This window comes from Dendrobates tinctorius, unplaced genomic scaffold (assembly GCF_039654945.1).
Source record: "Dendrobates tinctorius isolate UK_male_01 unplaced genomic scaffold, ASM3965494v1 ptg000057l, whole genome shotgun sequence".
NCBI lineage: Eukaryota > Metazoa > Chordata > Amphibia > Anura > Dendrobatidae > Dendrobates > Dendrobates tinctorius.
Window position 1 is genome coordinate 8566995 of NW_027361725.1, and position 25914 is coordinate 8592908.

The following is a 25914-nucleotide window of genomic DNA, read 5'->3' on the forward strand; positions in this document are numbered from 1 at the left end:
TTTGGGGGTGCTAGCTAGTGGAAAATCCCCGAAACTGACACCATTTTAAAAACAGAACCCCCTGCCACATTGACAACTGCTGTCAGGTAGTTTATTAACCCTTCAGGTGATTTTCAGGAATTAATGCAAAGTGACATGACCGGAATGAAAAAGTGTATTCATACCACCTAAAAGTCGCTAACTTCTGAACAGGCCGCTATAGCTGGAAGACTCTCCGGCCGCTATTTGGCCGTGAATTGCCATGGCAAACATCAGGACCACACAAACATTATCTCAGGGTGCAGATGGGGTAAAAGAGGGAGCCCCCCACACTCTGCTAGCTATTTATGTGATGTAGTCACTATTAACAGCAGCATCTATGGGGTTAGAAAGATATAGAAGGAGCAAACACTGATTGTGGCTAATGCACCAAGTTCAGCAAAACCCACAAAACAGGACTTGAAAATCTTCCAGAAACCTATAGAAAACCACCAAGAAAAAGGCAGCGATGCTTACCTGCCTAGGCCTCAATACAGATGCACTGGACTCAAGATGGCGGCTTTATTTGGCTCTACTGCCCCCTGATAGTGCTTTTGTATTGAGGCCTAGGCAGGTAAGCATCACTGCCTTTTTCTTGGTGGTTTTTAATGCACCAAGTTGTCAGCTATACTGTACAGCCGACAGCTGCTGAATTGTCACCTGTATGGGGATGCTAGTCTCTTATGTCTCAGGTCAGTAAAAAGACGTATTAGCGGTCATTAAGGGGCTAATAAAGGTTAGGCAATCAAAAATGGCAATTGTGGCATTGGAGGAGGGTCTTCTGTGTCACCGCAGTAATGCTCCATGCACTGATTGCAGGGAGTTGATGGATTGTTATTAGTGATGCTCGGGTGCTAACTGAGTGACTTCGGCATGCTCGAATACTATGTTGGAGAAAGCCATCCTTCACTGGCAAGCAGCAGAGATCTGTAAAAATCATTAATCGGGACAAAAAGTAACACAGAAATATAGCATTGTTTACATAAAATGGAAAACCCCTCTAAGTTTTTTTTTTTTTTTGCAGGCCGGACTGTAAGGCCGTCCTCCTCGTGGAGTCCGGTATCAGAATCCACACCACGGAGTTCGAGTGGCCCAAGAACATGATGCCGTCCGGGTTTGCAATGAAGGTTTGAACATGAACAGTAATTTCCTTTATCTCATTTCCAGGGACCTGCACCCCAATCCGGGCACTTTCTGTTTCCCAACTTGGTGCTTTATGTGCTTGTTGATATAATCTGTCACCGACACTCAGGATGCGACTGTTTCTTTCTGCTAAACCCCAATCTGATGTGAGAAATATTAGTCCTTATCTTTAACCCCTTAATCCCATATGATGTACTATCCCGTCCATGTGCCCTGGGACTTAATTCCCAGGGTCGAGATAGTAGGTCATAGCAATCAGCGGCGCCCACGTGGTCAGCGCCGCTGATCGCGGCCGGGTGTCAGCTGATTATCACAGCTGACACCCGGCACAATGTGTCAGGGGCGGTCACGGACCGCCCCCGACACGTTAAACCCTTGCACACCGCGATCAAATACGATCGCAGTGTACCGGGGGTTAAAGGGAAGCATCGGCAGGGAGTGGGCTCCCTCCGTGCTTCACTGAGCCCCCCCAAGGCAGCGCAATGTGCAGCACTGCTGCAGGGGGCTCCTTCCCTGCAGGCCCCCGGATCCAAGATGGTGACGGGGACCTTCGGGGGCCTGCAGGGAGCTGGCTTCCTCAGTGCCTGCAAAGCGCAGGCATGAGGAAAGCCTGTGCAGTGCCTGTGACAGATCGCTGATCTGTCACAGTGATCTGTGATGTGACAGATCAGTGATCTGTCACAGGACAGTGATGTCCCACCTGGTAAAATGTAATAAAAAAAAAAAAAAATTCCCCAAATAAATTCATTTTTTGGAAATCAAAAAAACAATAAAAGTACACACATTTGGTATCGCCGCGTCCGTAACGACCCGCCCTATAAAACTGTCCCATTAGTTAACCCCTTTAGCGAACCCCTTAAAAATAGAAAACGAAGCAAAATTATCATACCGCCGAACAAAAAGTGCAATAACGCGCGATCAAAAAGACGCATCTAAATACCCATAGTACCGCTGAAAACGTCATCTTGTCCTGCAAAAAACGAGCTGCCATACAGCATCATCAGCGAAAAAATAAAAGTTATAGCTCGCAGAATAAAGCGATGCAAAAATAATTATTTTTTATATAAAATAGTTTTCATTGCATAAAACCGACAAAACATAAAAAAATACCTAAATGAGGTATCGCTGTAACCGTACTGACCAGAAGAATAAAACCGCTTTATCAATTTTACCGCACGCGGAACGGTGTAAACGCACCCCCCCCAAAAGAAATTCATGAAACGCTAGTTTTTGTTCATTCTGCGTCCCAAAAATCAGAATAAAAAGCGATCAAAAAATGTCACGTGCCCGAAAATGGTACCAATAAAAACGTCAACTCGTGCCGCAAAAAATAAGACCTCACATGATTCGGTGGGTCAAAATACGGAAAAATTATAGCTCTCAATATGTGGTGATGCAAAAACTATTTTTACAATAAAAAGCATCTTTTAGCGTGCGACAGCCGCCAAACATAAAAACCGTAATAAATAGTAAATCAAACCCCCCGTTATCACCCCCTTAGTTAGGGAAAAATAATAAAATTAAAAAAATGTATTTATTTCCATTTTCCCATTAGGGTTAGGGCTAGGGCTAGTGTTAGGGTTAGGGGTGTGTTGGGGTTAGGGTTGGAGTTAGAATTGGGGGTTTCCACTGTTTGGGCACATCAGGTGCTCTCCAAATGCAACATGGCGTCTGATCTCAATTCCGGCCAATTCTTAGTTGAAAAAGTCAAATGGTGGTCCTTCCAAGCTCTGCCATGCGCCCAAACAGTGTTTTCCCCTTTCATATGGGGTATCAGCCTACTCAGGACAAATTGCAAAACGACTTTTGGGGTCCAATTTCTCCTGTTACCCTTAGGAAAATAAAAAATTGGGGGCAAAAATATCATTTTTGTGGAAAAAAAATGATTTTTCTCTATCGCTTCATTGGGGGACACAGAGACCATGGGTGTACGCTGCTGCCACTAGGAGGCTGACACTATGCACAAAAAAAGGTTAGCTCCTCCTCCGCAGTGTACACCCCACCGACCGGTAGGAAATTCCTCAGTTTAGCTTAGTGTCAGTAGGAGGTGGACACGGGTCTTTCATTAGACCCTTATCTACCTCAGTGTGCGTCGTTCCCTTTCTGGTTCCGGAGGGATACAGTGTGAATAGTCACAACTGTACTCCCACAAAGAGGCTATGAGTACGGCGTGTACTGCCACCCCGTATCCTCATAGCTCTCCACAGCAGGACCAAGAGCTCAGCACGGATGCATGCCAGCGATCCAGATGATCTTCTGCGTCGCGGCCACGCCCCCCGCCCCTTTCTCCTAAGCGGGCTTCTCTCCCGCCCGTTCTTGGCCCGCCCACCGCTCTCTTTGATCCTAGCCTGTTCTTGGCCAGCAGGCTGTGCCTTCCTTCAGCTTCGGCGGCTAGCTCCGCCCTTCTTCCTCTGAAAGCGCACGTTCCTCCTGCTCCTCTCAGGCGGCCGCCATCTTCGCAGCCTGTCAGCCGGACACCGCTCTCCGCTGCCCTACATCTTCCGACAAGTCGTGTGGCACGTTTTCTAAGGACACCGGACCGTGAGTAGCTCTGCATCTGCAGACTGACGCCCTCCTCTGCCTTTCTGTCCCCCAACCTTCCGGCAGTTCTTCAGGGTCCTTATTTCCTTCCTTCATTATGCCTAACTCTAAGGCTGAGCGTGGCCGTCCGCCGGCCCCCACGGGCTCTTTAGTCCAGTTCTTTGCATGCTCCTCTTGCAATCGCAAACTTCCCTCAGCAACCCCATTCAGCAAGACCCCGTCCAGGAGCCATCTATTGCGCCATGTGGAAGCGAACCCCCCCATTCCCGGTTGGGCCTCGTCTCTTTCACAATCTGTGGCAGACCTCACCAGGGTGTCTCAGTCCCTAGTAGCCGTCCTTGATAACTTGCCCCTGGACACTTCTGCAGGGTCCAGCAGGTCACACTATGCTCCATCTGAGCCAGCCAGCAGAAGCCGCAAAAGGCCCAGACAGGACCTCTGGCCGGGTTCCCTTCCTGGCCTCACATCCCCACAGCAGTCGCCCTCCCGTGCCTCCTCACCCGAGCCAGGTGAAGCGCTCTCGGATGTGTCATCCGAAGAGATCTTAGAGCTGGATTCGGACCAGGACGCGGACATGAAGGTTACGGTACAGAACCTCATTGCGGCGATTAACCACACCTTCGAAATCTCAGACTCCCCTGCGAAATCCTCAGAACAGGAGGTTTCGTTCAGACGGGCAGAAACACCTTCTTGGGTCTTCGCCTCCCACTCTGAGTTTGGCAAGATCCTTACCAGGGAAAGAGAAAATCCGACCAGGCGCTTTCAAAGAGGGAAGCGCCTCGGCGTGCTGTACCCGTTTGCCAAGGAGCTCACCGACAACTGGTCCGCTTCCCCCTCGGTAGATGCACACGTGTCCAGACTTTCTAACAACACGGTCCTCCCGATTTCAGGTGTGGCGTCACTAAAGGATTCTAATGATAGAATTATAGAATCTTTAGCAAAGTCAACATTCGAAGCGGCTGCAGCAGTGCTAAGCCCAGCCTTCGCTTCATCTTGGGTAGCGAAGGCCATAGCCACTTGGGCAGAGGATCTCCGCAGGGCATCTTAGATAAAGCCCAACCAGAGCACATGGCCGAACTGGCCAACCAGATATCTCATGCAGGGGATTATCTGCTTTCTGCCTCGGCTGCCGCGTCTTGCGCAGATCAGGCGTCAAGCAACGTGGTAGCGATCCGACGTACAATTTGGCTCAAGGCTTGGCAGGCGGATTTGTCTTCAAAAAAGTCCCTTACCAATCTGCCTTTTCAGGGAGCGCGTCTCTTCGCATCCCAGCTGGACCAGATTATTAAGGACGTCACTGGAGGCACGAGTTCCCTCCTCCCTCAGTCCAAGCCTCGCAGACCTCCGCTAAGACGTCAGTTTCGGCCCTTTCGGACTTTCCGCCGCTTCAATGCGGCAGACAACTTCTGTAACCAACAGAGACCGCAGGCACGCCAGGATAGAAAAAAGGTGTCCTTCAGACCCACTCCCTCCTGTCGATCTCACAACTCCCAGGGCAGATCCTCCAGATCCAGATCTGGACGGTCCATATCAGCATGACTATCAACGAACTCCCGAGGGTCCTTCCCAATTAGGAGGTCGACTCCTTTTCTTCAGAGACGTCTGGCTTGCCTCAGTAGAGGACGCTTGGGTCAGGGAGGTTGTATCATCAGGATACAAGATAGAGTTCGTTTCTCGTCCCCGGGAACGTTTCTTCGAGTCCCGACCTCCAAAAGATCCCACCTTAGTTCCGGGGTTCTTTGCGTCCATCGCCTCTCTCCTCAGTTCTGGAGTGATTGTGCCCGTTCCCGAATCAGAACGTTTCACAGGGTTTTATTCAAACCTGTTGGTGGTGCCGAAAAAAGCCGGTACAGTTCGCCCCATCTTGGACCTCAAGTTACTCAACAAGAGAGTCCGACTGCGTCATTTCCGAATGGAGTCTCTTCGGTCGGTAATCGCTTCCATGGAAACGCAGGAGTTCATGTGTTCAATAGACATCCAAGATGCCTATCTACACGTTCCCATATTCTCCGGCCATCAGAAATTCCTGCGTTTCGCGATTCGCCAGTAACATTACCAGTTTGTTGCAGTGCCGTTTGGTCTCGCGACCGCACCCAGAGTGTTTATAAAGATCATGGTGGCGTTGATGGCCTTGTAGAGAATCAGAGGTCTCGTTCTTTTTCCGTACCTCAACGACATTCTGATCAAAGCTCCGTCCTTTCATCAAGCTCACCAAAGTCTTACCATCATCCTCGACACCCTGTCCAATTTCGGGTGGCTCATCAACAAAAAGAAGTCCTGTCTTGTTCCGACACAACGTCTTGTGTTTCTGGGTCTATTGTTCGACACTCGTCGATCGAGGGTTTTTCTCCCACAAGAAAAGATTTGCTCCCTGCAGCGGGATGTACGATCGCTACAGATCTTACGACTTCCATCACTCCGGACAACAATGAAAGTCCTGGGAAAGATGGTGGCGGCGACAGAGGCGGTTCCCTTTGCCCAATTTCACACCAGACCACTCCAACACGCCATCCTGTCTCGGTGGAACAGGTCTGTTCTTTCTCTGGACCGCCCAGTTCGTCTTTCATAACGGGTCAAGCAGTCCCTCAATTGTTGGCTGACGTCTCCTCTCATCTCCCTAGGACGGTCTTTCCTCCCCATTCACTGGCAGATTGTGACGACGGATGCCAGCCTCCTCGGCTGGGGAGCAGTGTTCCGCGATCACACTGTTCAGGGTCGATGGTCGACGCAGGAGTCAACCCTGCCGATCAACGTTCTCGAGATATGAGCGATTTATCTGTCTCTCGTTCACTGGGAGAGACTTTTCAGGGGCCTGCCTATCCGGATTCAGACAGGCAATGCCACAGCGGTGGCATATGTCAACCGCCAGGGGGGGACACGGAGTGTCTCAGCCCTGGCAGAGGTGTCCAAGATTCTTCATTGGGCAGAGGTTTCAGTCCCAGCAATATCCGCGGTGCACATTCCGGGCGTGGACAACTGGGCCGCCGATTTTTTCAGCCGCGAGGGTCTTGCGGCGTGAGAGTGGTCCCTACATCCGTAGGTATTTCTTCAGCTTTGCCGTCGTTGGGGAACCCCGGACGTAGATCTGCTAGCTTCTCGCCTCAACAGGAAAGTCCCACAGTTTGTATCCAGGGCTCGAGATCCCCTCGCAGTGGGCGCCGACGCTCTGGCCATTCCTTGGTCGCAGTTCGAGCTCCCCTACCTGTTCCCTCCCCTGCCTCTTCTTTCCAGGCTGTTGAAATCAAAATCAAGGCGGAAGGAATTCCAGTCATCCTCATCGCCCCGAATTAGCCCAGAAGGTCTTGGTTCGCGGACGTCGTCAACCTTCTCGTGGACGCCCCCTGGAAGCTTCCAGACAGGGCAGATCTGCTGTCTCAAGGTCCGATTTGCCACCCCAATTCTCGGCCTCTCAATTTAACGGCGTGGCTGTTGAGACCGAGGTTTTGAAACGATCAGGCTTTTCGGATCGAGTTATTCAGACCATGATCCGGGCCAGAAAGCCATCGTCTTCCAAAATTTATTACCGTACTTGGAAGGTCTATTTCACTTGGTACGAGGCCAACGACATTCCGCCCATGCGTTTTTCGCTCCCTTCTGTCCTGGCGTTTCTTCAGGCAGGGCTTGATGCAGGCCTTGCCCTCAGCTCTTTAAAAGGTCAAGTTTCGGTGCTGTCCGTTTTATTTCAGAAGACATTGGCCTCCCGTCCTCAGGCCAAAACCTTCCTTCAAGGTGTGGCTCATGCGGCTCCTCCGTACCGAGCGCCTGTAGATCCTTGGGAGCTTAATTTGGTTCTCGAGGTTCTGCAAGGTCCTCCCTTTGAACCTCTCAGGGAAGTTTCCCTATCTCTCCTTTCATGGAAAGTAGCCTTCCTAGTAGCCATCACCTCCATCCGGCGCGTGTCGGAATTGGCGGCCCTCTCTTGCCGCTCTCCTTTCTTGGTACTCCACCAGGACAAGGTAGTTCTGCAGTCTCCGCCCTCTTTCCTTCCTAAGGTGGTGTCCACTTTCCACCTGAATGAGGACATTGTTCTTCCGTCCTTTTGTCCGGGTCCAGCTCACCCTCGGGAGCGGTCCTTAAACAAGCTGGACTTGGTCAGGGCGATGAAGGTCTACCTAGCTAGGACGACTCCTTTGCGGAAGACAGACTCTCTCTTCATCATTCCAGAGGGGGCGCGGAAAGGTCAGCCGGCCTCCAAAGCTACTATTGCTCGCTGGATCAGATCGGCAATTTTGGAGGCCTACCGGGTCAAACATCAATTGGCCCCTCCGGGAATTAGAGCCCACTCTACCCGGGCAGTGGGTGCCTCCTGGGCGGTGCGCCACAGAGCTTCCGCGCTGCAGCTTTGCAAAGCTGCAACCTGGTCATCGGTTCACACGTTCGTGAAATTCTATAAAGTCCACACCTACGCTTCGGCAGATGCCAGCCTAGGTAGAAAGATTCTGCAGGCAGCGGTCGTGAGTCCGCTGGCCTGATGGAAGTTTGTTCTCCCTCCCCAGGGACTGCTTTGGGACGTCCCATGGTCTCTGTGTCCCCCAATGAAGCGATAGAGAAAACAGGATTTTTGGGTTGCTTACCGTAAAATCTGTTTCTCGGAGCCTTCATTGGGGGACACGGCACCCTCCCATGTTCTATAACTCCTGTTCTTATGTTTGGTTAGTTATCTACAGTTGATTTGTCTGTTCTGTTTTTCAATCTATTCTGTTACTTCTCCTACTGCTTTCTCACTAACTGAGGAATTTCCTGCCGGTCGGTGGGGTGTACACTACGGAGGAGGAGCTAACCTTTTTTTGTGCATAGTGTCAGCCTCCTAGTGGCAGCAGCGTACACCAATGGTCTCTGTGTCCCCCAATGAGGGCTCCGAGAAACAGATTTTAAGGTAAGCAACCCAAAAATCCTGTTTTTTATTTTCACGCCCGGGCGTTATAAGCTTCTGTGAAGCACTTAGGGGTTCAGAGTGCTTACCAAACATCTAGATAAGTTCCGTGGAGGGTCTACCTTCCAAAATAGGGTCACTTGTGGGGAGTTTCAATAGTTTAGGTACATCAGGGGCTCGCCAAATGTGACATGACACCCGCAGACCATTCCATCAAAGTCTGCATTCCAAAACATCACTACTTCCCTTCCTATTTTTTTTCTTAATTTCTGCTTTGTGTCACTCCTGTGTTTGTCCTCCTGGAAAAAATGTGTGGAAAAAATTGCCAACCGAATGATACTGTTCTTCATGTCCTCTCGTGTTCTCAGCGAGCCGCCTTGTGCCCTGGTGGCATCTCTGGTGCCTATATCCCAGTTACATAGTGATTGCCGCAGTGTTCCCCTTCCTCTTTTTGTCCGCACACCATCCTTTCCATTTCACACCTTGGACTCTGCCTCTTTATCATCCAGTGCAGGAAACATCTCAGATCCCGGAGACTGGTCGGCATTACACAGCTCGGTGTGGACAGGATCGTGGACTTCCAGTTTGGCTCAGAAAATGCGGCTTATCATCTTATTGTTGAGCTCTACGACCGGGTGAGATCTGTCTAACATCCTCTCTATATTATCATATCCATCTCTCTGTTGCTCTCTAGTTTGGTTTTCAGCACCCTGGTCCAGCACTCACATCTATGGCCGCTGGAAGGGACCCCAGTGGACCGGCTCTTAAGTGTCTGCATCATCACCACCTCTTCTGATTACTAAACCCCAGAGTGACTTTGTGCAGGTGACATCCGCAACACTGACATTGCACTGGGTCTAAAAATCAAGACAAGGCGGTGGGAATGATGGAAGGTTGGAGCTTCACAGGACTCTGATCCAGTGGCCATGGACTACTGATTTACCGGACCAAGGTCCTGCGAATATATTGGCTTGTCCCTCTCTATCTCTTCAGCTCAATATCTCTGTCTATATATGTTGAGATTTTGATACATACATTTTTTTTTCTTGATTTTGGGATTCTTTACCAATCTATACTTTCTCGCATTCCAGATGTAGCGAAACTACAACTCCTTGCATGCCCTGACAGTACATGTATGTTATGAATGCTGGGAGTTGTAGTTTTGCAGCAGATGGGAAGCCGCAGGTTGAGGTCACTGATCTGGAGACTGTAAAGTCCCATGGAATCACATCATGGAGTTACCTCAATCCTTATCTAATCTTAGATTTGTTGCTTCTCTTTTTGTTGGGTTGCCTTTTATTGAAAAAAAATTCTTTGGAGCTCTCGTTCTGCTGCATCTCCCCTCCACACTTGTCTCATGCTCAGGCTGGGCTATGAATTGCTTTGTATGTGTATTATACATGCAGTAATGTGTATTATACACGCAGTAGGAATCATACATAATCAACAAGTCATCATTCATGTCTAGTTGATAGACCTGAGCTGCAATACCAGCCACTGCCTGTGGATAAGAGTGGTGCTGTTTTTGAAATCAAAGTAAATCTTCTGTCTAATTTTGCAAAATCCCTTTTAATAATTAATTTTTCTCCTTCGCCTCATTGGGGGACACAAATACTGTGGGTGTATGCTTCTGCCGCTAGGAGACTGACACTAAGTGAAAAAAAGAGGTTAGCTCTTCCACCGCCGTATACACCCTCGCCCCTATTGCGGGCGGAAATCAGTTTTTTGCTTAGTGTCCATGGAGGCACACGTCTGCTTTTTTTCTCCAGACTTTTTTCGTCTTTTTCCATGAAGATGTGACAGGGGCAATGGATCCTATTGAAAGGGTCCGATTTCCCCCAAACCAACAACGGGCGAGCACGTGCGAGTGTCCCTCCACGTATCCTCTCCCGCGTCGTGGGACACAATGCCGGACTTAGCCCTGACCACCCCTAGGTATTGAAACCATGGGCTGTACAGAGGCACAAGACTAGTCCGTGCGGCCCTCACTGCTCCACCAATGCTTAGACTGCGGTTCTGCAAGGTGGCGGATGGTCCCTCTCCTCACCCCCTGGAGGGGTTAGATGGTGCTAGGGTGCCTGCACCGTCCTATTTTATCAAGGCCCCCTCACATACCTGCGCTCAGGCTGAAGAGGATCATCGGTGAGGAGAGGGTCTGGGAGGGCTCCTGCAAAGATCTCAGGGCTGGAGCCCCCAGCCGGCGGAAGCCACTGGCCATGCAAGGCTGAAGGTGGCTGGATCCGTCAGGCGGCGCCACGCAGTTAGTGGCGCCATGTTTTTTGTGCACCGCGCACCCACCCATCTGGTTGGGTAGGGGAAAAATTGAGGCCGCGGCTTCAGCCGGAGCTATGCCGCGGCTGGAAATCCCGCCACTGTGGCCGTGCGTCACTTCCGGTGGCCCGCCCCGCACTGGGCGGCGGCGAAGAAATTTAGGCCCCGGCTTCGGAGCGCGGCTAGGCCGCAGAACGGAACCACTGCCCCTAGAGCGGTTTTTACGTGCTGGCTCACTCCCACAGCTGGTGGCGCGCGATTTGAAGGAAGCAGCCAGGACGGGGGGCGCAGGACTGGGGTAGGTGCTGCCCGAGAGGCCACGCTACAGGGAAAATAAGGTGCTACCTCCTCTCCACACATCTCCAGCAGCGGACAGATACAGCATGTCCGAAAAAGCAAAGACGCACACGTTCTTTTACGCTGCATGCATCTCTTGTCAGGCTGCGTTTCCGCGGGCGCAGAGCAAGCGATTTATGCGAAGCCGAACACACCCAGGAGCCCTCCCCTGCGACCGTGGCCAATGTGTCAAATGCCCCGGAGTGGGCCCTATCACTGTCACAGTCCATGGCGTCGCTTACGAGAGCAATAGAGTCCCTTCAAGCCCCAGATAAGGGCAGGGACAATGGCTCGCCGGCCATAGAGGGAACCTCCACCTCACAAAAGCCTCCGGCCTGCAGGGGCCTCACTCCAGGCAGACCCGGAGGAAACGAATCCACACGGTGTCGCCCAGTCCATCCGGTGCCTTGGCATCTGTAAGCTCTGCTTCTCGCTCCCCGTCACCAGTGGTTGATAGCGAGCAGACCTCAGATTGCAACTCAGACAAGCCCCTTGACCTGGACACTCCAGGGTCACGTGAAATAGTGGACAGCCTCATAGAAGCCATCAATCAGACCCTGGGGATTGAGGATGATCCCGCAGCTGCTACAGGGCATAAAGTGGCATTTAAGCGAGTGAAGCGCCCGCACAGAATTTTTTCCTCTCACCTGGAGTTTGAGGACATAGTGCAGCGGCACAGAGAACGTCCAGACAGGCGTTTCTCAGGTCAAAAGGCACTCGAAACAAGGTATCCGTTTGCTTCGGACCTCCGTAAAAGATGGATGGAATCCCCGATGGTGGATCCTTCGGTTTCGCGCCTAGCCACTAAGACCCTGCTATCCGTCTCTAGTGTTTCCTCGATTAAGGATCCCACAGATCGCCTTAAAGAGAGCTTAGCTCGCTCAGTATATGAGGCGTCAGGGTTAGCACTCGCTCCCTCGTTAGCAGCAACTTGGGTAGCCAAGGCTATGATATCATGGTCAGAAACATTAAATAAGGTCGCGCAGGAGCAGGATCTACCTGCAGAGATTTCGGAGGTCGCAGGTGAGATGGCGATGGCCGGAGACTATGTAATCAATGCGTCTTTGGATGCAATTTCGATCAGAAGAACCCTATGGTTAAGGACATGGCGAGCCGATTCTTCTTCTATGAAGTCCTTGACTTCCCTGCCTTATCAGTGCGGCCGCCTATTTGGGGAGAAGTTGGATCAACTTATCTCCGACTCCACAGGAGGAAAGAGCGGGTTTCTCCCTCAAGAAAAGGTCAAACCGCTTTTTCGTCACCTGTTTCAGGCACGTTTTCCGGCCTTTCGCAACACCGGGTGGACTACAGCGGCCAATTCCGCCGCCTCAGGCCGCCCCAACCAGGATAGGGAGCGGCAGGTCTCATATAGAGCCAACCCATTGGGGAGAATGCGTACTCAGCAGCCCAGATCGAGGGGATCTAGATCCCAAAGATCGTCGGCCAAATGACTCAAGGCCTTTACCAGATGACACCAGCAAGGTGGGAGGCCGCCTACTCTGGTTTTTCCACGTCTGGGTCAATGTCGCTCACGACGCATGGGTAAAGGAATTGGTGGCCTCAGGTTACAAAATAGAATGTCAGATACCCTCCAAGACGTTTTTTTCTTTCCCGGTTTCCCAGGGTGGATGCCCAGGCAAGGGCAAGGGCTCTATTGGGAGCCATCAAATTGCTCCAGCACAACAGAGTAATTGTTCCAGTGTCGGAACATGAAAAAAGGGGTTCTATTCCAACCTTTTTGCGGTTCCCAAAAAGGACGGGTCTGTCAGGCCTGTTTTGGACCTGAAGCTTCTGAACGAATTCATCAGGATCAGACATTTCCGGATGGAGTCTCTCCGGTCAGTCATATTGGCCATGGAGCAGGAAGAATACGTGGCCTCAATATATATCCAGGACGCATATCTGCATATTCCCATTTTTCCTCCTCATCAGAGGTTTCTACGCTTCGCCATCAGCGATCTACATTTTCAGTTCGTAGCACTACCCTTCTGGCTAGCCACGGCTCCCAGAGTGTTCACAAAGATTATGGCAGTTGTCATGGCCATACTGCATTCTCGAGACATAGTCGTCTTGCCTTATCTGGACGACCTTTTGGTCAAAGGCACTTCAATATGGGCATGCGAGGAAAATGTCAACATCACGCTAGATACTCTTGCCCGCTTAGGGTGGTTGGTCAATGCGAAGAAGTCATCCCTTGTGCCAGCTCAAAAGATCTCCTTCCTAGGAATGATTCTCTACACTCGCCGAGGGTTGGTAATTCTCCCTCAGGAAAAGGTGCTAGCGCTCCGGCAGGGAGTCCGGAAACTTCGTCAACCAGTCTCTCATACCATCCGATCCGGGATGAGGAGTCTAGGGAAAATGGTGGCAGCAATGGAAGCGGTACCGTTTACCCAGTTCCATCTTCGCCCCCTGCAGCACGCCCTTTTGTCAGCTTGGGACAAGAATCCCTTCACGCTCGATCGGCAGTGCCGACTGTCCCTTCAAGACAGGCAGTCGCTCGGATGGTGGTTAACCAGTTCCTCTCTGACCCAGGGGAAACCTTCCCCCCACGCCTCCCGATCAACTTATTGGAGATATGAGCAATTCAGCTGGCTCTGCAAAAGTTTCATCACTTTCTAGCAGGCTGCCCTGTCCGGATTCAATCCGACAACGCCACGGCGGTGGCTTACATAAATCACCAAGGGGGCACCCGCAACAGAGCAACCATGCCCGAGGTGGGGCATGTTCTGCAGCGGGCCGAAGCAAACCACTCGGTGATTTCGGCTGTCCACATCCAGGGCGTGGAAAATTGGGCGGCAGACTTTCTCAGCTGGCAGGGTCTTGTGTCCGGAGAGTGGTCTCTACATTCTGAAGTCTTCCAGCAGATTTGTCAGCTGTGGGGAACTCCGGATGTGGACCTGATGGCGTCCAGAGTGAATGCCAAGGTGCCCACATATGTCGCTCGGGCCAGGGACCCGCAGGCAATCACTGTGGACGCGTTGGTTCTGCCATGGAACCAGTTTCGCCTCCCATATCTATTTCCCCCGCTGTCACTGTCATCAAGAAGATCAAGACGGAAGGGGTTCCGGCAATTCTGCTGGCCCCATCGAGCGTGGTATGCAGTTCTAATGCAGCTGCTCGCCAACGTTCCTTGGCGCCTGCCAGAGCGCCCAGATCTACTTTCTCAAGGGCCGATTTGCCACCCGAACTCAGGGGCCCTGTGTTTGATGGCATGGCCGTTGAATCTTGGATTCTAACCCAGGCAGGGTTCGGGAGCAAGGTGGTCGCTACAATGATTAGTGCCCGGAAGCCTGCTTCAGCACAAATTTACCACCACACCTGGAAGGTGTTCTTTGCTTGGTGTCGAGGCTGTGGTGTTCCTCCGCTGAGATTCTCGATCCCCAACATCTTGACTTTTCTCCAGTCGGGCCTAGACTCGGGCTTAGCCCCAAGTTCCCTCAGGAGACAAATATCGGCCTTATCCGTCCTGTTCCAGCGTAGAATTGCTACCAATCTGCAGGTGAAGACTTTCATCCAGGGAGTCTCCCACTTGGTACCTCCCTATAAGGCACCTATGGACGCTTGGGATCTTAACCTGGTCCTAAGTGTTCTGCAGGAAGCTCCATTTGAACCGCTTCAGGATATCTCCTTGAGGTACCTTTCCTGGAAAGTGGTGTTCCTAGTGTCCATTTCTTCTATCAGGCGGGTTTCAGAACTGGCAGCCCTATCCTGCCAATCCCCGTTCCTCACTTTCCATAAGGATAAGGTGGTGCTCAGACCAGCCCCTCCTTTTCTGCCGAAAGTCGTGTCCTCTTTTCACATTAATGAAGATGTTGTCTTGCCTTCATTTTGTCCAGCACCGGTGCACCGTGTGGAAAAGGCTCTTCACATGTTAGACCTGGTAAGAACCCTCCGGAGGTACGTGTCAAGGACGGCACCCTTTCTTCAGACGGACACGCTGTTCGTGCTCCCCGAAGGGCGCAGGAAGGGACTCGCTGCCTCAAAATCGACCATAGCCAGATGGATTCGTTTGCCCCTATTCAGGAGTCCTACCGCATTAGAGGCACGACGATTCCAGCAGGGTTCAGAGCGCACTCTACTCGGGCAGTGGGCGCCTCTTGGGCTCTTTAGTACCAGGCTTCGACGAAACAGGTTTGCAAGGCAGCAACCTGGTCCAGCCTCCACACATTTGCCAAACATTATAATATTGATGCTCAGGCCTCTGTGGATGCGAGCCTGGGTAGAAGGATTCTCCAAGCAGCGGTGGCGCACCTTTAAACAAGAGGTCCATGTAGCTTGGATCGGTGAGTCAATCTCCCACCCAGGGACTGCTTTAGGACATCCCACAGTATCTGTGTCCCCCAATGAGGCGAAGGAGAAACATGGATTTTTGTGATAACTCACCGTAAAATCCTTTTCTCAGAGACGCTCATTGGGGGACACAGCACCCACCCTATTAGCCAGTTGGCTCTTGTTTTGTTTAAATTAATATGCATTTACTAATTTGATATAAGGGTGGTGTTTTGGACATGTTGTGCCTGTATTAAGGCTGATTTTGTTGTCCTCCTACTGCTTTGGCACCAAACTGATTTCCGCCTGCAATAGGAGCGAGGGTGTATACGGCAGAGGAGGAGCTAACCTCTTTTTTTCACTTAGTGTCAGGCTCCTAGCGGCAAAAGCATACACCCACAGTATCTGTGTCCCCAATGAGCGTCCCGGAGAAAAGGATTTTACGGTGAGTTATCACAAAAATCCATGTTTTTTTTCACTCCCAGGGGAACATCGTCCTCACAGACCACGAGTACCTCATCCTGAACATCCTTAGGTTTCGCACGGATGAGGCCGACGATGTAAAGTTTGCAGTGCGAGAGCATTACCCTGTGGACAATGCTAAAGCCCGCGTGCCTCTGCTCACTATGGAGAGGTGATACATGGATTGTGTGATATTCCCACGCTCTGTTGTACAGACAATGATTTCCCATGCTGTTTAAAGGAGAATTTCAGCTTTACAATCTCTAACAATCAGGTAGACAGGAATCTGACCTAAAAAAGAACAGCGGTTCCATGAAACATCTCACCAACATGATAAATTGTCCTATGTCAGGTCCACGTGTATGGAGCAGTTTCAGGAGCTGAGCGTGCACCACAGCCGGCATCTGCCAGTAACATCAGCGACCAGGGCTAGCTGTTCACCATTTAGTTGCTGCTGTCAATTACTGACGGTGACATAAATGAAGCAAATGCATGTTCCCACTCTGGTTGCATTCTTGGACCTCCCTTGAAGCGCTGTGTACGGCTGTCTTTCATAGAAGAACATCTTTCTCTCTATACTATATAAGCAGTTGGACAATCCTAGGTTTACATCCCCCGAGGGAACTAAAATAAAAGTAGCGTAAATAGTGCGGTAAACAAGAAAAAAATCAAAACGCCACAGTTGTATTTTTTTTTTTTTTGGTGTCCACATCTCCAGAAAAAGGGATCAAAACGTTGTGTACCCTAAATTCGTATGATTAAAAACATCATCTCACCATGCAAAGAACAAGCCATAGCACAGCTGCATTGACGAAACGTCACGGGGCTCAGAAAATGATGCACAACAATTTTTTTTTTTTTTTTTACAACATTTCCAGATTTATTTTCCCCGCTTAATTGAATTATATTACAATGAACACAAAAAACATTGTGTTCATTGTAATATAATTCCATTTTACCCAACTTTCACGGTCCCAAGTACATTATATGGTAGAATGAGTGGTGTCATTCAAAACTACAACTAGCCCCTCAGGACACACAGGGTTAAATACAGGAGGACCTGTGTGCGCAGGAGTATCAGCATATGGGAGTACCTGCATACGGGAGGAAGTGCGTACAGGAGGACCTGTGTGCGCAGGAGTATCAGCGTAAGAGAGGACCTGTGTGTGCGGGAGTACCTGCATACAGGAGGTCGATGCGTAAGAGAGGACCTACGTGCACAGGAGGACCTGTTGCGTTCCTGCATCTTTGACATTTCTCATATTTTTAAATTGAATTTCCTGCTTTTTAATTCTTAAAGGAGCCATTTCTTTCTTTCTTCACTTTTTTAGTTCATAAAACTTTTTTCTTTTTTTTATCCCTTTTCGGATCAGATTGAAAGAAATTATACAAAATTCTCAAAAGAGCGATCAGCTTAAGAGGATCCTCAATCCCCATTTACGTAAGTAGCTCCAAGCCGCTGGTGATGGGCAAGGCTAGAACCTGACTGTAATGTTTGACTTCTTTTTGGGACAGCATATGGCGCCACCCTCATCGAGCATTGCCTGCTGGAGTCGGGATTATCCAGCAACGTGAAGGTCGAGCAGCTGACGGCGGCCGCAGGTCAGTGACTGGTTATAGGTGTTACATTTATCCGATATTAGGGCTATGAAATGACAGAGGACACACTAGTTGCCCATGCTAAATGGGAAATATTAAAGGGGTTGTCAAGGATACGAAAACTTGGCTGCCTTATTCCAAAAAACTGTACTACACTTATCCAGAGGTTGTGATTGGTATTACAGCTTTGCTCCATTGAAGTGAATGGTGCAGAGCTGCAGCACCACACTTGACCCCGTCGAGAGGTGGCGCTGTTTTTGCACGATACAAGCCACGAACAGTCGTTTTAGGCCTGCAGGGCAGTCGTTCTCCTTTATGTGGCTGCTTCAAAGTTTTACACTGTATTGAGGTTGTTTCTGTCATTTAGGCTCCTGCATACTGAGGATTATATGGGGTATTGTTTCCTGTACCCTTACAAGAGAACCCCATAGAAAGCTGTGCACAGAGCACCCCCAATATGAGGCCATGCCCCCCCCCCCCCCCGACGCTGCGTTCTCTGCACTATTTTATGATTATTTGCAGACTTTCTAGGGCGTAAAGGATAAGCTCTGTTTCATTCACTATTGATCATTTCTAGATTTGGAGAAGGTGCATTCATCTTTAAGGATGGCGGAGGAGTACATGGAGAACACATTGCATTTCACAGGAAAGGTAAAACGTATTATCTCACTTGGTTACAGGCTGGAGGCGCAGAGGCTGAGCTTTTCTTCCATGATTGATTTTGTATTATTGATCTAGATGACCTCACCCAAGTGTTATAAGATGCCACAAAGTCCATTTAATATGAGAATGATGGGAGTTGTTGTTGAATAGCGATGTCCTGTGATGCAGCAGAGACTTTGTATTTTCTATGTAACACAGGGCTACATTATCCAGAAGAGAGAGAAGAAGCCAAGCCTGGAGCCACACAACCCCGAGGATATCCTCACGTGAGCATTCATCATTCATCTCCAATAGCCTGGACCGCAGCTCATCCCTGATGGGGAAACTACAATTCCCAGCATATTCCGACAGCCACTTACTGTCAGCTCCGCCTGGGAGTTGTAGTTTTACTGCAGCTGTAAATACTTTAAATCAAACCACTGTCTCCTTACGTGTGAGTAATGGTGGAATATGTATCCATCATTGTCAAGGTGCTTAAAACGAGTGTCCCTCATAGCAAAAAGTCAAATCATAGCAAGGTATACTATATTAGATGCAGGGGCTGCAGCCTAAGGGGAGCCTAAAAGGTCCCATTTCAGAAGACCAATACTACTAAAGACCCCTGATAAGTGAGGGCTCCTGTTGGGGCCACAGACTTAGAGTTACACCAATGCTTTTATGACTCTAATACAACACAGAAAATTCAAATTGCTTTCTTTTTGGTTGTGTGGGCGTCTATATTCCTTTTACTTGCACAACATTTTGTAAATCACTTTTTTTTGAAAATCATTGTGGAAAGTTATTGGCGTTCTTCTTTTTTACTTAGGTATGAAGAATTTCACCCATTCCTCTTCACACAGCACAGAAACTGCCCGTATGTTGAATTTGACACATTTGATAAGGTTCGTCCACAGTCTGCAGACCACGACTTCATGTAGTAAGGGGTAGGTGGGCACCTCTCATGCCACCTGTGACAAAGCACACGCATTGGATTTTAGCCTTGGATACAGATGACCCATTGCTGTTGCTTTTGGGCCCCTGGATAGTATCGCAGCTCAGGTTGGCCTTTTCTATTTTACTTTTGGATGGTGAGACCTCCACATACAGAGGCGTAACTATAGCGGGTGGAGGGTTTGCAGTCGCATCTGACTTTGGAGTATGCTATACAGGGGGCACAAGAGGTCCCTTTGGCCGATATGAGAAGACCAATATTAATATAGACTTGTGATCGTTGGGGGGTCCTGTTGGACATTTTGCTTTGGGGCCCATGAGCTTGGGGTTACGCCTTTGACCTCAGAGATATTCTTTTTATAGTCACTGCAGCATTATCACACAAAGGAATGGGCAATCAAGCCAAAGAGAAGGGCAAAAAGACGCAAATCCCACGTCTTGTTGCTATAAAAGAACACTGAGGTGCATTCGTGGCATTTTGTGATTTGCACTGGATCCGTCTCCCCTACATTGTTCCCAATTTCAGGGAATACATGCGTCTCATTTATACTTCAACTTGATTTAAGGATCAGTCAGATATCGGACCGCAGTGCACGGACTGGCCGGCAGCTCTCCCTACCTGAGTGTTATAGCTTCATGTATTTCTGTGCAGCTGTCATGCTGGGTGGGGAAAGCTGACGGCTAGTCCGTGCACTGTGGTCTGATCTAGCTCCTATGTATACATCCGTGTGACTGCACCATTAAAGTGATATTCCGATATCGGGTGGCGTCCCGTGCACTGATACCACACAGTGGCATACTCTATTGGCAGAAATGCCCAGTATAGTCGTCTGCCCTGTTCTAATGAATACACAAACCAGAAAGTATAAGTAAACGTGAAGTCACCAGCCCCACTCATCTCCTGATGTGGGGGTGAGTGGAGACAGACTATCCCTTTAAGAGAGAGACTATAATTTAAAAAAATGTCTTTTGTCTCCTTTTTGTCCTTTAAAGGCAGTTGATGAATTTTACTCCAAGCTGGAAGGTCAGAAGATTGATCTGAAAGCTTTACAACAAGTATGCATTTTTTTTTTCTTACATCTGTAAAATTTTTTTACTTGAGAAATTCCAAGCACAGGACTGCACAATTCTAGTTTTGCTTTTTTTGACTTTTCTTCCTCAGGAGAAACAGGCACTAAAAAAACTGGACAACGTCCGTAAAGACCACGAGCAGCGGCTGGAATCTCTGCACTTTGCCCAGGTACGTGTGCCTCCACCTGCCGGCCCGTGGACCTGGGGCACAATGTCTCATCATCATGTTTTGAATTTGTAGGAAACTGACAAAGCCAAAGGAGAGCTCATCGAAATGAACCTGAACATCGTGGATCGCGCAGTGCAAATCGTACGCAGCGCCTTAGCCAATCAGATCGACTGGACGGAGATTGGGGTCATTGTGAAGGAGGCGCAGGCTCAGGGAGACCCCATTGCACTCGCCATCAAGGAGCTAAAGCTAAAGACAAATCATATCACCATGCTGTTGAAGTAAGAAGGCATGCTCCTGTAACTAGAGGTGTCCTAAGGTGGTGCTACCTTCTATGATGGGTCATAATGTCTGCCGCTGTAAGGGAATGGGGATCCTATAGGTCTAGCGAGGGCAGAAAATCCAGTCAAGCAGATCAGTGATGTCACTGGTGCTACTGCCCAATATTAATCACCAGGGACTATGTGTATGGCTATGAGGTCAATAAAAAAATATATGCTTTAACTTACTTTTTTTCTCTATATGTAGAAATCCGTACACGCTATCTGAAGAAGAGGATGAGGAGGAAGAGGAGAAACAGGAAATCGATGAGCCAAAAGGAAAGAAAAAAAAGGGCAAAAACAAACTGCAGCCAAAGAAAACGCAGAAGAACAAACCCACACTGGTGGATGTAGACCTCAGCTTGTCTGCCTACGCCAACGCCAAAAAGTGAGTCTGAAACCCATCCAATAGGAAAGCTGCTGTGCCATACTGCCCCTAGAGGCCACATGTATGGAGCAGGTGACATAGAATATCCATCCGGCAGATGTTGCACAGGCAGATGTTGCACTGACATATGTATCTGCAGGTATTATGATCACAAGCGACACGCAGCCAAGAAAACTCAGAAAACGGTGGAAGCGGCAGAAAAGGTAAAATCTATTAGATTGTAATTGCTCAGGGCTACAGCATAAATTAGGATTGAAAAGCTCAAAAACTTTCTTTTTACGTCACAGGCGTTCAAGTCGGCAGAAAAGAAAACCAAACAGACACTGAAAGAAGTGCAAACTGTCAGCACCATTCAGAAAGCCCGGAAAGTGTACTGGTAAGACCACCACAAATCAACGTATAGGATCGGGGGGGGGGGGGGGGTCACGATGTGACTACCGTTCCCCAATGCAAACAATGCTCTGGGACTTGGGTTGGACTTGATTTTTGGCGTTGTCACAGATTGCAGCATATAAATTAGGATAGGATTGTGGCGGACACAATGGTTGAGTAAGGGGGCACAGTAGTGTGTGCGCTGTTTGCTATGTTCGTACCATCAGTTCTTGTTATATATCATCAGGTTTGAGAAATTCCTCTGGTTTATCAGCTCTGAAAATTACCTGGTCATAGCGGGAAGAGACCAGCAGCAGAACGAGATGATTGTGAAGAGATACCTGCGGCCCGGTGAGCAGCTTCTCTATTACTCAGCATTAGATTATATGTCCTGCTATATACTGTGTGTATGTGTATATAAAGAATAAGTCCTAACTACCGGAGAGAATAATCCTCATTATTTAGCACCAACATATTCCAAAGCACTGTACAATTCAGAGGGAACTGGTCCAAAAGAACTCATACCACAAGAGATGGCCTTCCCAAAACCCTGTCTGATGACAAATGCACATATAGCAGGCCTCCACTAATAAAGGCAAGGGGCAGCAGAGGTGCAAACTACTGATAAAACAACCATTTTTTCTACTAGGCAGCCAACCCCTCCATGGTCTGTTAGGTGTGGGGTGGTTGGTTTTATCAGTAGTTTGCACCTGTGCTGCCCCTTGCCTTTATTAGTGGAGGCCTGCTGCATCCTGCTATATGTGCATTTGTCATCAGACAGGGTTTTGGGAAGGCCATATCTTGTGGTATGAGTTTTTTTTAATTTTTTCTATGTTAGCTGGAATTGGTCCAAAAGAAATAACATGGAGAAAACTGATCAGCAGCACAAACACTATAGGTTTAACTGGACTGTCAAGGTCCCCCCCACTCAGTTTGTCAGGGATGCAGTTACAGACAGTGCGGCCATCCAACTGGTACAAGGATGTGCTGAGCTGTCTGTGTGTTGATTTGACTGCTCGACTATCCAATCTGAGACTTGGAGGCTATCTCCAAGTGTTTCTTATCCTGGGTGATTGCCAGGCTACTTAACTGAGCAATTTCTCCCAGACATACTGTACAATTATCTAGTAGGTTTGTGCTCCTTGTGCCTTTAGTTCCCTATGCTTGATCTTTTTCTGCCTGACCTTGGACCTTGTTCTGACCATCCGTCTGTTTAACCCCTTTTGCTCTGACCCGCTATCCTACTGGTATTCTGACCTTGGAACGTTACCTGACTATGTTTTTGTCTCTTGTTTCTGTTTGACTTACCCTCCTAGCTTCTTATCTTGGACTCCTTGACTATTCTGACTCACGGCCTGGCCGTGAGAAGTGACTAGTGTCACATTGTGCAAATTGCCTCTTCAGAGAGGAAGAGGACTTGAACTCTATAGCGCCACCTGTTGGTAGTAGCGATCCTACAAGTCACAATCAACCCTTTAACGAGTCTTGTAACATGACTTAGAATAAAAGCCAAATCAGAATCTCAATTTGCAGACAAAGTGGTTCGGGCTATTGGCCCTCGTCAGTGCAAAGTATGAGAAATGATTTGGCTAGGTGAGAGGCTCTGGACTGAGGTCCAAGGGGTAAGGTTTCTCCTTGTGGAGAGTGACATACCAGCTCTGGCTTGTCAAGATAAGGAGGCTTATTCACCGTGCAATGCTCCTCTGGAAAAATAATATGCAAATTGCCTCTACAGAGAGGAAGAGGACTTGAACTCTAGCGTCACATTGAGAAGTGACTAGTGTCACACCCCTTTTTTCAGAATAATATGTTGTTCTGGTAATATTTTGGCCTAGGCAGTAGTCCACATTTCAAAAAATTTTTTGTGGTAATACTATGGTCCAGAAATAAGGCCACATTTCTCTAGAATTTTTTTTTACTCTGTCGCCTAATTGGGGGACACAGAACCTTGGTGTTATGCTGCTGTCCACTAGGAGGCGACACTATGCATAATCTGAAAAAAGATTAACTTTGGCTCCTCCTCTGCAGTATACACCCCTGGACGGCGTCAGCCTTCTCCAGTTTTTGCTTAGTGTCGCAAGGAGGCACACCTTTTTTCTTCCGTTTTTTTCCTTTTTTCACGGAAATACAGATGAAGAAAAGTGGGTCTCCAGCGAGACTCCCGGCATGGCTCCCTCCTCGGTCCCCTATTAGGGGTACCCGGTTGAGGTTGAGGTGGTTTTTTTCCCCATGTCGCTCCCTCCCCAGTCCCTCGGGTCCTGGTTCGAGGTCGAGACCCCCCTCCTTCCCCAACACCCTTAAGGGGTCTGGGTTGAGGTCGAGGCGAGGATGAAGACCCCCTGACGGTGACAGACGCACCCTCCCTAATCCCCCGCAGGGGGTATTAGGTTGAGACGCCTCAGGTAGGGTCGGAGATCAGGCAGCATTCCGCAGCTTCCAGGGACCCCAGGCCGGCTGAGGGATCCTGTGGGGGCCGGGGGAGGGTGCGGACTGGATGGCACAGCAGAAACAGGGCTTTTGCTGCGTCCCTGTCTCTGCAGCAGCAGCGGCTCCATAGCCCTTCAGGGGCCCCCCATACAAAAACCGCTACCCCTGCTACCCCCACCCCTATCCAGTCGACCGTTCTGGGGGGGTCTGGTACAAATCTGCCCCCCCCCCCGGACTACCGCGCCGCTCTGGAGCCCTCCTGGGCATCAGGCTTCAAATTTAGACCGCGGCTTCGGCCTAGCTGAAGCCGCCGCCTTTTCCCCGCCCCCCGGCCCGCCCCCCGGATGACCAAAATGACACACTGGAGTGTCATAGAAGGGGCGGATTGAGGCAGAAAGGGCGCGATTTTACACAGCCCAGCGCGCCCTTTTCAGCTCTCCGCCCCCTCCTCCCTCTCCTCAGAGCCCCGGTGGCCATTTTTTCTGGATGAGATCCAGGAGAGAAGCATCACAGCGGTCTCCGGGGGGCACAGAACTTGGATCTGTCGGCGCTGGACCTAGGGGCACACCGGTGGGGTAAGCTCACAGCTGGGTTCTCATTACTCAGCTGTGAATCTATACTTCCTATAAGGCTTTCTGTGGGTTCCCTCTGCGTAGCCACCCCTGTACGATCCCTTATAGCCAGCCTCTGTGCACTATGCCGGGCTCAAGGAAGAGAACCAGGCAGGAATGTTTCTATGCATTCTGCACAGCCTGCAAAGCCACGCTCCCTAGTGGCAGCACGTATCCGCACTGCCGGGTCTGCATCCAGAACTCTGGGTCAGAACCCCAGGGAGTCCCTACTGACACTTCAGTGTCACAGGCCACGCCGGAATGGGCAACTCAGATGTCTCAGTCTATGTCACAGTCCATAGACAACCTAACTGCTACATTGCTGCAAGCTCTGCAGAGTCGGACCCCGGCTATGGACGGTACACAGCAAACGGACAGCTTGTCTCAGGAACATGCTGCTTCTGACTCTCACAGACGTAAGCGGACTCACAGGTCTCGATCACCTGAGTCGCACTATAGCACAAGGTCGTTCCCCTCTAGGGAGAGACAGCGTCATTCCAGGTCTCCTGGGCAGTCCCCTGCCACAGACAGACAGTGCAATTTACCACAGGGATCCCCCACCACAGAAGACCCCCGCCCCAGGTCGCCCTCCAGGGATCACCTTAGTGAGGCACAGGATTCGGAGGGCATCTGTGACTCCGACTCAGATAATGAAACGGTCAGGTCCGTGGTACCTTCTCCCCCTAGCAATACAGCGCTAGTTGAGGACATAATTTCTTCTATTCATCGGGTGCTAAAAATTCCAGAGTCGCCCCCGGAAGTCCCAAAACATAGGATTTGCTTCGAAAGTGTTCAAAAACCACAATGGGCAGATCCACCTGAAGTGGACCCTCCGGTTTCTAGGCTAGCAGCGCAGACTTTACTCTCTCTGCCGGATAGCTCAACCCTCAGGGACGCAGCAGACCGGCAAGTAGAACGCATGGCTCGTTCTATTTTCGAAGCGGCAGGCGCCTCTCTGGGCCCTGCGTTTGCTTCAGTTTGGGCAGCCAAGGCCATCCTAGCTTGGGCCAAAAGACTACAGGAGGGTCTTCAGGCTTCAAATCCTGAACTCTCGGACCAAGCGGTCCAGATGGCAGTGGTAGCAGACTACATGATTCATGCAGCCCTGGATTCCGCCAGAGGTGTAGCGGGAATAGCATCAAACGCCATCACGATCCGACGCATCCTCTGGCTGCGAGAATGGAAAGCGGATGCGGCCTCAAAGAAGTCCCTCACGCGACTTCCGTATTCTACTGGTAGACTTTTCGGCGAAAAGTTGGACACCATGATAGCCAATGCCACCGGGGGTAAGAGTACCTCTCTCCCTCAACTAAAACCGAAACGCACGTTCAAACGAAGAAACCAGACGCGATTCCGATCCTTTCGGAATTCCTCGGGCTGGTCCGTTTCGCGCCCAGTGCAAAACCGCAACCGTTCTCCACGCAGAGACAACCCACGGACGCAGCAGCGAC

General features: G+C 49.8%; 1 protein-coding gene across 2 annotated transcripts in view; it reads left to right on the top strand.

Annotated features, from left to right (window-relative positions):
- The window catches only part of NEMF (nuclear export mediator factor), a 103646-nt gene that overhangs the window by 863 nt on the left and 76869 nt on the right, over positions 1-25914 (top strand). The window contains exons 3-17 of one of the 2 annotated variants that reach the window (XM_073577740.1): positions 1043-1145; positions 9085-9210; positions 15937-16085; positions 17287-17354; positions 17429-17515; positions 18090-18163; positions 18374-18441; positions 18981-19056; positions 20099-20161; positions 20268-20345; positions 20418-20626; positions 20874-21053; positions 21193-21256; positions 21341-21429; positions 21673-21776. In XM_073577740.1, the coding sequence (XP_073433841.1) occupies positions 1043-1145; positions 9085-9210; positions 15937-16085; positions 17287-17354; positions 17429-17515; positions 18090-18163; positions 18374-18441; positions 18981-19056; positions 20099-20161; positions 20268-20345; positions 20418-20626; positions 20874-21053; positions 21193-21256; positions 21341-21429; positions 21673-21776 (1538 nt within the window). Of the gene's footprint in view, positions 1-1042; positions 1146-9084; positions 9211-15936; positions 16086-17286; positions 17355-17428; positions 17516-18089; positions 18164-18373; positions 18442-18980; positions 19057-20098; positions 20162-20267; positions 20346-20417; positions 20627-20873; positions 21054-21192; positions 21257-21340; positions 21430-21672; positions 21777-25914 lie in introns of those variants that run through there. The other variant, XM_073577741.1, reaches the window with a different exon arrangement.